Here is an 11147-nt window from a genome sequence, read left to right as displayed (position 1 = left end):
CAAATAAGTGTTCCACCACAGCAACACAAGCACCTTCCTTTCATTGGTGTACAGTATTGTGACACCCTGAGCATGAACACAAAGGTGCAGAACAGGCACAATGAGCGTGCAACTCTGCATTTGTGTCGCTTTTTTCTCAAAAGTGTGTGATCCCCTAGATGTCTCTGCAGAAATGCTACCTAAGCGTACTTGGGAAGACTCTATGGGCTTCTCTGGACTCCATAGCCAGTCTAGGCTACATTAATAGAGGGATCATGTGAAGTGTTCGTGCCACTTTATAATGCCTTGGTAAGACCACACTTAGAATACTGCATCTGGTTTTGGTCACCACAATATAAAAAAACAGATGTTGTGACTCTGCAAAGAGTTCAGAGAAGAGCAACAAAGATGATTAGGGGACTGGAGGCTAAAACTTTTAAATAACGGTTGCAGGAATTTGGTATGTCTAGTTTAAAAACAAGAAGGACTAGGGGGTGCCATGACAGCAGTGCTCCCAATATTTGAGGGCCTACCCCAAAGAAGAGGGGGGGGGTTGACCTGTTTTCCAAAGCACCTGAGGAGGGGACAAGGAGCAATGGATGGAAACTCATCAACGAGAGAAGCACCTGGAACCAGGGAGAATTTTCCTAACAAGTTCTGGGTGCACCAACACTGGGGGCTTTCAAGAATTTCTCTGGAATAATATAGGGTCTCCTACTTAAGCAGGGGGCTGGACTAGAAGACCTTCAAGGTCTCTTCCAGTTCTGTTAGTCTGTAATTCTATGCCCTGAGGTCATCTGTGTTTATCTGTTGTGCATGATTCAAAAAACACCTATTTGAGGAACTTTTGGTCTTCATGAATCCTTTCTCTTTTCCAGTCTGGACCCTCTCTGAATGCAACTGGGAGTACACAACTCGGTTGTAATTAATTGTGCAGGAAAAGATTTAGGTAGCTCTATTCTAGAATCTGCCAGAATATAACTACAGGTAGTCCTCGACTTACAACCATTTGCTTAGTGACTGTCCAAAAATTACAACGGCACTGAAAAAAGGACTTACGACTGTTTTGCACGCAACTGTTGCAGCATCCTTAGAGTCAAGGGATCAAAATTTGGACATTTTAGCAACTGGCCCATATTTATGATGCTCGCGGTGTCTCATAGTTACATGATCCCCGTTTGCAAACCTCTCACAAGGGAAGTCAACAGGGGAAGCAACTTAACCCACGGTGTGATTGACTTAACAACGGGGGCAAAAAGTTCAGGTAAAGGGGCACAAATCACTTAACAACTGTTTTACTTAGCAACGGAAATTTTGGGCTCAACTGTGGTCATAAGTTGAGGACTAACTGTACCCCAGGTGCGGACATGTGGAAGAAGCATTTTGACGCGGGACAACGGGCGCACAGCAGGCGGACATTTTAACTTGAAATCAAAAACCCGTCAAATCAGTGGTGACCATGGATTCAACACTTTATTTCATGTCTTGCATGGCTCAAATAAAGATGAAGACTATCCAGAGAGAAGGACCCGGTTTCCCCTTTCTCTCTACCACGGCAATACAATATTGGTTGGCTAACCATACAATAAGGCATCGATCACAAGAGAACCATTTATTGGATCCATATTGTCCAAGCATAGCTATCAAGACCAGCACTACGAGACGGTTTCTTGCAGCCTGAACGAGAATAAAGAAATGTCCTCGAGGCTGATTCCAGGCAGCACGAGAGAGTCCTACTTGACCCACAGTCTGTGTCTGTGCCTGTGTGTGTATGTAGGTCTTTTCTCCATCATGCTGTACGAGCACAATTGTCTCCTCAAAGTGTGGTGGAAATATCACCTCCAATAATGGTACGAGACACTGTTATCATCCAGGTTGGGAGACAACACACATGGCCCATCTACAGAGTAAAAGGTCTCTTCAGATCCTTTTAGTTCCCTCAAGAAGTTACGGGAGATCTTTGATAAAGCATCACCTGTGGACCGTTTTCAATCCTATACAACAGTTAAAAGTCCTGGCTGACATTGGTGCTGTAACAGGAGGATCCTTGCGTAGAATCGTCTTCCGAGTTCAGAATTCGCATACAGATCCGGTGACTTGTGGTTTCAAAGAAGGAAGGGGTGACACCCCCAGAAGTCAACTACAGAGCACCCCCTGACCCAATTCTATGTCTAGTTAAAGAAATCACCATCTCTTCTCTGTAGAACGATAGTGAGAATGAATGACCCCATTTGTTCGTTTCTCTCGTTGATGGCATTGCAAAGTTAACTTCCAGGTGTGACGACCCAGAAGACATTAGAACTATCCTAAGTCCACCCATTTTAACTTCTCGTTCCCTCTCTCTCTGTCTCTCTCTCTCCGTTTGTCTTCATTCACTCTCAAGAAGTTGTTTTTTTTTCCCCCAACTAAAAAAAAAAAGATAAAAGAAAAGTTCCTTCTGGTTCATCTCCGGCGATGGAGCGGGTTATTCCTTTTTACTTGCACGTGTGAACGTCGTAGATCCTTATACATTCCTGGCAGCTGACATAGCAGCACCAGTGGAAGATACAATGGCACTTCTCCTTCCTCTTCTCAGTCCTCGTGTTGTGTCCGCGGCCGCAACACAGCAGGTCACAGCCATCGATGCCGTGCGAGGTGATGTTGCATATTCGGTCGCGGGTGCCGAATGAGCCGGTTTCAGGGTTGGGCTCGCAAAAATTGGGGGAGTTTTCGTAGTAGACCAGGTCTCTCTCCGTGGGCGCTTTGAAGAAATTATACTTGGGGCGCAGGGTTTCAACCCAGCCGCGGGACTCTCGGTGTTTCTCCACCACCATCTCAGAAGCACTGTCGTACTTATCTTTAAGGTAGTCGCCGATGACCCGGAAGTCTGGTTGAGACCACCAGCAGGTTTTGACCTCACAGCTGCCAGACAGGCCGTGGCACTTGCATTTGAGATGCATGTGGTCTATGATGGACTGAAAAAGAGAGAAAGAGAGAAAGAAAGAGAGAGAAGGAGGGAGGGAGGGTGAGAGGGAGAGAAGGAGGAAGGAAGGAAAGAAGGAAGGAAGGAAGGAAAGAAAAAGAAGGAAGGAAGGAAGGAAGGAAGGAAAGAAAAAAGAAAAAAGGGAGGGAGGGAGAAGGAAAGAAAGAAAAAGAAGGAAGGAAAGAAAGAGAGAAACAAAGAAAGAGGGGGACAAAGAAGCAGAAGATTAATTGACCATAATATTTGTACGGGAAGTCCTCAACTTACAAGCATTTGTTTAGTGACCTTTGGAAGTTGCCACAGCCCTGGAAAAAAAAAGTGACTTAGGACCCTTGCAGAATCCCTTAAGGTCACATGATCAAAATTCAGGCGCTTGGCAACTGACTCATACTTATGATGGTCACAGTGTCCCAGGGTCATTGATTGCCTTACTTAGCAACTGAAATTCAGGTCCCGATTGTGATCGTAAGTCGAGGACTACCTGTACTGGAAGTGGAATAGATGGGTGTGTCCCTGCCATGATGTGCGGACATGTCTGTACGTCAGTCTCAAATCCGAAGGAAAAGTTTGATGCGGACCCCGTTAAGGGAACGCGGACAAGAGGACCATAATCCTTACCGTCCGTCCTGCTTCGTTGTTGTGCCTGTTCATGGCCGAGCGAGCATCCGGCCGGTTCTCTCGTGCGTCCGCAAATTCCCGCGACACCATGCTGCCAAACTCCACATCCTCACTGCAGCCGCCCCATTTCCACCCCTCTCCAGGGGGACCTTTGTGACGGCTGTCGCAGCCACAGATGGTGGAGGATCCTTCTGCGCAGGATCGGGTGACAGCGAAAGCCACGCCGGCTGACGCGATGGCATGGACGAAGGCCGATTCCCGGGTGGCTGTGGAAAAAAGGAAACAGCTCCACTGAGATTGGGTTGTGTGTGTGTGTGGGAAACCACTGCAATCGGCCATCTCTTCAACCTGCTGACTGAAAGAATACGGCCAGTCCTCGACGTACGACCACAGCTGAGGCCAAAATTTCTGTTGCCAAGTGAGACATTGAGTTTTGCCTCATTTCACTGCCTTTCTTGCTAGGGTTGTTAAGTGAATCACAGCAGTTGTTAACAGTTGTCATTTAACATGGTTGTTAAATGAACCTGGCTTCTCCACTGACTTGACTCGTCAGAAGATCGCAAAAGGTGACCAGTATATTGCAACTATCCTAAATGTGAACCCACAGCCAAATACCTGAATTTTCATCACGTTACCATGGGGATGCTGCAACGGCTATAAGTGTTAGAAATGGTCATAACTCACTTTTTTCAGAGGCCTTGTAACTTTAAACGGTCATTAAATGTACTGTTGTAAATTAAGGACTACCTGTAACAGGATAACAAGGTTGGGGGAGACCCTGTAGGTCTTTGCAGGAAACCTTATAGCAGGGGTATCAAACTCGATTTCACTGAGGGCCGCATCAGGGTTGCGTTTGGCTTGGGGGGGGGCGGGGGGGCGTGCCCGGGGTGAGTGCCCCGGGTGGGCGTGGCCAGCTTGACGTCACTCGTTCAGACTCCGTTTTTGGCTGCGATGACTTCCTGCAGCCCTCTGCCAGTGAGGAGGACTTCAGGAGGCCATCACAGCTGAAAACGGAGCCCAGGTGGGCCAAGGCCGGCCCTCCCAGGCTCCATTTTTGCTGGCAGAGGCATCGTGGGCCAGTCCTTCCCTGTTTCCAGGGCGTCCCTATGGGCCAGATCTACCCGGCCCCTGATCCTTGAGTTGGACACCCCTGCCCTATACTATTTCAGACCAAGAGTGGTCTAATCTCTTCTTAAAAACTTCCAGTATTGAAGTCTCGGGATGTGGAACAAGGGATTGTTGCCTCTTCTGGCTGGGATTATAGGTAATCCTCAGTTTATAACCATTCACTTAGTGACTGTTTGAAGTTACCACTGCAGTAAAAAAAAAAAAAAAGGAACTGATGACCCTTTTCACACTTGCAACCGTTGCAGCACCCCCAGGGTCGCGTGATCAAAATTAAGACGCTTGGAAACTGACTCGTATTTATGACGGTCGCAGCATCCCAGGGTCCCGTGATCCCCTTTGGCAGCCTTCTGGCAAGCAAAGTCAATGGGGAAGTCAGATTCGCTTAACAACCGGGGTTACTAATTGATCAACGGAAGTAATTCACTTAACAACAGTGGCAAGGAAGATTGTAAAATGGGGCAAAACTCACTTAACAAGTATCTCCCTTAGCAATAGAAACGTTGAGCAGAATTGTGGTCGTAAATCAAGGACTGCCTGTAAAGCAAAGCAAACCAGTGCAGAGCAGAAAGGAAAGGAAAATAGAGTAAAATAAAACCAAATAAAGTAAAACAAAATAAATATGATAAGACAATAAAAAATACAATGAAATAAATAAAAAATAAAATAATAAATGAAAAATAAAATAAAATGAAAAATAAAATGTAATCATATAACTTCATGTAATATAACATCATATATTATATAGCATTATATCATATAGCATAATATAGCATAATATCATAGTATAATATAATATTATATTACATTATTATATTATTATTATATTAAATAAAATAGTCGTGCACTGATCCAAACAGGTAACAAATGGAAATTTCCCTCTTGACCTGGAAAGGGTTATCAGCCACACTATAAATGCCGTTTTATCATATCTCTAAATTCACACCTGGCCTCTGGCTGTTTCCCTCAGGCTTGTACAAAGATAAACCAAAATTCCATTATGCTACCTTAACAGGCCGTTCTAAATTTTTACATTAAAGATCGCCCGCCCACAGCTTTTTCAAAATCACGAAGATTCCAGGATTTTCATTTTAATTGTACCATCTCAGACACATATCCAGAGAGACAATTCACACCCATACTGTTTGCTTAACCATAATGTGGGTAGCTACTTTTATCTTAGTGGATGTAACCCACTTATTGTGGTTTAAGGCCGAGCCAGACCACATCCGCTTGTTTGACCGAGTGTATATGTTTGTTTGTTTTTTTAAAATCTGATTTCGTATTAAACAAAGGGGGAGGGAAGGAAGTGGGAGGGAGTAAGGAGGGAAGGAGGAAGATAAAGGGGGAGGAAGGAAGAGAAAGAGGCAGAAAGAAGGGAGGAAGGAAAGGAAAGGAAAAGATTACTCCTTTCTAAGGTTTTCTCAAAAGCTACCTTCTCAATCCTGGAAGGTTAAAGATGTGTGGACTCCCAGAATTCCCCAGGCAGCATGCAACACACTGTTGCGTCACACAATTCCTCACGCTGGCTGGGCAATTTCTGGGAGTTGAAGTCCATCCACTTTCAAGGTGCCACGGTGGAGATACACTGTTCCCGCGTGCCATACCAATAGAAAATCCAAAATAGTTAGGGCTCTATTTCTTAAGAGGCTTCTTGGTGGCCCTATCAAAATATCTTTGAAAGGATCTCCTCTTTCTTGCAGCTTTGAACAGGGACAGAGAAAGACGAGACAAAGCCCCCGGGGTCTCCGAGAGACCTTCTAGTTTCTCACCCACCCCTGCCCGGATGCTTCGGAACAGACCTGACCCTTCTGAGCTCCAGTGAGGTGCCTCAGGCTTTGCAGAAGAGCGAAAGAGGATGAGAGGAACGCAGTTGTAATGGAAGTGAAGGGTTATTAAGATGCCATATAAAAATGTAAGCCCTTTGACAGAGATAAGAGCTGAGGGGGCTGGGGGCATATTTGTTAGCCAGCCTGGGTGGTTCGCCAGAGGTGTAGCCATGACAAGAAGCAGGTCATGACTTGAGATGTTCGTGGTAGGCCTTCTGGAAGGACTGGGGTGGGCCGGGAATGGGCAGAAGGGGGTGGAAGGCGAAGCTTTCGAAACAAGGGTATGCAAAGCCTCCACAATTTGACAGACTTCCCTCCCTTTGCATCAGAGCCACCGTGGAGGAACCTTGTAGAGCAGTTGGCCATGTCTTAGACAGGTGGGAGGAAAGAGAAGAGGAGGACCAGCAGAAGATGGATGGACTCAGTTATGGTGGTAACGGAGGAATCGGTAGAAGAGTGGAAGGACTAGGTTGGACACAGGTCCTTATCAAGAAGTTCTACTTGGGTAGCTGCTCATAGTCAACTCTCTTGAAGGCACATTATCCATCCAACATTCAATTGGTGCAAAGAGCCAGCTTTCTGGAGAAGACCTTAATTATGTTGGTAAAGGTAGAAGAAAAGAGAAAAAAACAGCGATGAAAAGGTGGTTAGACTCAGTCTACCCTGGTGACAGGGTCACCTTTGGAAGACTTGAAGGATGAAGGCAGATTTTCTGGAGAAGATAGATCTGTGTGGTCATTAAAAGTCCGCAGCGATTCATAGTGCACCATCAACCAAGGCAAGAAATCAGCTCTCTTGAGAAGTCCATAGTGCAAGGAAAGATGGAAAAGAAGAAAAGACAGAAGAAGAAAAGCGGAAGGTGGATGGGCTCATTTATAGTAGTGATGGAAACACCGTCAGAAGATCTGAAAGGCCACAATGAGGACTGACCTTTCAAGAGAAGACAGATCTGTGTAGTCACTAAGAGTCAACAGTGACTTCATCAATTAATCAAACAATCAGCTCCTTGGACAGACCTTCCAGGAGAAGGTAGAACTACAGAATGTCATTAAGACTCAACACTGATGGTATGCCATCGATCAACCAATGGGAAGAGTGAGCTCCCTTGAGAAGTCCATAATGCAAGTAAAGGTGAAACGAAAACGAAGACAGCCAGCAGCAAGGTGGACAGACTCAATAACAGTGAAGATGGGGGGGCCACCAATGAAAGAAGACCTGGAGGGCAGGGCATGGACAGACTTTCCAGGAAAGGATAGATCTATCTGGTCACTAAGACTCAATAGTGACTCGGTACATCATCTATAAATTAGTGCAAACAACCAGCTCCTTTGAGATGTCTGTAGTGCAAACGAAAGGTGGAAAAGAAGAGTAGAAGAGGACAACCAGGAATAAATGTGATGGACTGAGTTACAGTCAGGATGGAAGCACTTGATGAAACTTGAAGGACCAGGTCATGGAAAGATCTTCCTGGAGAAGATCTATTTGGACACTGAAACTTGATAGCAGATAATCAATCAGTCATTCAATGCAAAGACTCAGCTTCCTTGAGAAGTCAACAATGTTGGGAAAGATGGGAGGAAAGAGAAGAAGAGGGTGACCAGGAGAAGGTGAATCAAATCAATTATGGTTGTAATGGGTGCATCGATGGAAGACCTGCAGGACCAGTTTAGGGACAAATCATCCTGGAGAAATTATGTCTAGGTGATCACTAGTGTTGAAAATGACTTGATAGCATACCATCCATTCATTCATCCATACATCATCCCATCTGTCACACCACTCTATCTATCTATCTATCTATCTATCTATCTATCTATCTATCTATCTATCTATCTATCTATCATCTATCTATCTATCCATCCATCCATCCATCCATCCATCCATCATCTAATCCATCCACCATCCAATCCTCATCCCATCTATTCATTGTCCCATCCATCATCTCATCCATCCATCATCCCATCCATCCACCATCCTATTCTCATCCATCATCCCATGCATCCATCCATCCTTTCCTCATCTCATCCATGCATCATCCCATCCGTCATCTCACCCATCCATACTTCCCTCCATTCATTTATCCATCATCCCATCCATCCATCCATCCATCCATCATCCCATCCATAATCTCATCCATCCATCCATCCATCCATCCATCATCTAATCCATCCACCATCCAATCCTCATCCCATCTATTCATTGTCCCATCCGTCATCTCATCCATCCATCATCCCATCCATCCACCATCCTATTCTCATCCATCATCCCATGCATCCATCCATCCTATCCTCATCTCATCCATGCATCATCCCATCCGTCATCTCACCCATCCATACTTCCCTCCATTCATTTATCCATCATCCCATCCATCCATCCATCCATCCATCCATCATCCCATCCATCATCCCATCCATAATCTTATCCATCCATCCATCCATCCATCCATCCATCCATCCATCCATCCAAGGGGCTGGTGAAAGTCTTGTTCTCTGAAGGGTGACCTTGGAGATAGAAGCCCTTAAGAAAAGAAAGTTCTCCTTCGACGAGAAAGGTCTGTAGAATTCAGTTTGAAGAGTATCTACAACACAGAATGAAACCTTCTTGACCAATGACCTCTTGGGACATTTGCTAGGCTGCCAAACCTGTAACATCGTGTCCTTCAAAGCCGGCAACCATAAGATGGATGGACTTCAACTTCATGCTGGCTGGGGAATTCTGGGAGTTAAAGTCCGCCCATCATGAAGGGGATGGTTGAAACAATGATTTAGGCTCTCACCTCCTGCTTAAGGGCACCACAGGATTATCTTTTAACTTGCAAATTTAAACCTTGTTTTAAATTTCTTTTAACTGTTCTTCTAACCATCCTTTTACATGGTTTTATTGTATTGTGGGTTATCAGAGTCACTTAGATAAGATGGTCTATATTGAAATTTGATCAATAAATAACATAAATAAAACAGATATTTTAAGATTGATTATATTATATTGATAATATAAGATTGATAATAAAGGTATTTCTCCTCACTTCTACAGATAGTCCTCAACTTACAGCAGTTCATTTAGTGAAAGTTACACTTTCAATTCAAAGTTGCAACAGCATTGAAAAAAGTGACTTATGACCGTTTTTCGCACTTACAACCATTGCAACATCCCCGAGGCCACCTGATCGAAATTCAGATGCTTGGCTACTGATTCATATTTATGACGGTTGCAGCGTCTCCTGGAGTCACGTGATCCCCTTTTGAGACCTTCTGACCAGCAAAGTCAACAGGGAATCTGGATTCACTTCACAAATGTTTTAGTACGATAGCAATTGCATTGATTCACTTAAAAACTGTGGCAAGAAAAGTTGTAAAATGGGGCAAACTCACTTAACGAATGTTTTACCTAGCGACAAAAATGTTGGGGTCCATTGTGGTCATAACTCGAGAACTACCCTGTATCGTGTGTAAAGTGCCAAGAGCCACTTAAGGTAAGATGGGTGATGTAAAAATTTGATGAATAAATAAAATAAATAAAACAGAATTTTTAAGGTTGATAACAATAGTGTTTCCCTTCACTTCTACAGATAGTCCAAGACTTACTACAGTTCATTTAATGACTGAAGTTACATGGCACTGTTTACTATCGACCTCACCCCTTTCCTAAGAGGTCTTGTAAGGGGCGTGCATAAGAGCACCAACGTGCCTACCGTCCCTGTTCTATTGTTTCTTTTATATTTTATTTTTCTTATATGTATCCCTGTATTCATAACTATGTTTTTACTTATACCTATTACCTTGTAAGCGATTGACAAAAATAAACAAATAATTAAATAAAAAATAGATAAAAAGTGGCTTATGACCATTGCTCTGTTTATTTTATTTTATTTATTTTTATTTTATTTATTTTTATTGATTCACGGGTAGTCCTTGATTTACAACCGTTCGCTTAGAGATGATTCAAAGTTACAACAGCAATATCATGGTCACGTGATCAGATTTCAGGCACTTGGCAACTGACTTATATTTATGACGGTCACAGTGCCCCTGGGTCATGTGATCCCCTTTGGCAACCTTCTGACAAGCCAAGGGTTGAAACAGATTCATTTAATGGCCACATGACTAAACTAACTGCAGGGATTCACTTAACACTGTGGCAAGAAAGGTCATAAAATGGAACAAAGCTCACTCAGCAACTGTCTTGCTTAGCGACAGAAATTTTGGGCTGAATTGTGGCTGTAGGTGGAGGACTGTCTGTCCTGAGTTACAGTCGTTACTGTAACTCTAAAAAGACACTTCCATTTGTATTTATTTCACTTTATGGCTCTGGGGCTTCACTCCAAAACAGGAATTAAAATGCAAAATAAGTTTGCATATCGTACTAAAATTATTTGTTGCCTAAGTTGACATCACCTTAGAAACATGTTGGTTAATCTTCTAGCAGCTATGTTGCATACCTGCAAAGCATGGTTAGTCCTCAGTCCAGTCTGCTTAGTTAACAGAGGGCTCCCCGGATTATATGAACCCCCAAACAGATTAATTCAGGAAGCAGGCAATTAAGGAGAAACAGCAAATGCTTGCTTAATCCTAGCCAACTCCGGAAGGCGGTTAGACAGGTTTTGGTAGAGCACCAAAGCAATCTTCCTAACCTCA

At 43.9% G+C, this 11147-nt stretch overlaps 1 protein-coding gene across 1 annotated transcript in view; it reads right to left on the bottom strand.

Annotated features, from left to right (window-relative positions):
* Positions 1-2333: 2333 nt before the first annotated feature.
* Positions 2334-11147, bottom strand: part of WNT3A (Wnt family member 3A) — a 52692-nt gene continuing 43878 nt past the window's right edge. Inside the window, exons 3-4 of the mRNA XM_026720292.2 lie at positions 3560-3825; positions 2334-2933 (exon numbers count right to left, since the gene is read on the bottom strand). Coding sequence (XP_026576077.1) covers positions 2454-2933; positions 3560-3825 — 746 coding nt within the window. The 3' untranslated portion in view covers positions 2334-2453. The remainder of the gene's footprint in view (positions 2934-3559; positions 3826-11147) is intronic.

The sequence above is a fragment of the Pseudonaja textilis genome, chromosome Z, assembly GCF_049901715.1.
Source record: "Pseudonaja textilis isolate UNSWEBS1 chromosome Z, rPseTex1.2, whole genome shotgun sequence".
Taxonomy (NCBI): domain Eukaryota; kingdom Metazoa; phylum Chordata; class Lepidosauria; order Squamata; family Elapidae; genus Pseudonaja; species Pseudonaja textilis.
Note: the sequence above shows the minus strand (reverse complement) of the source record. Positions and strands in the feature narration are given on the sequence as shown.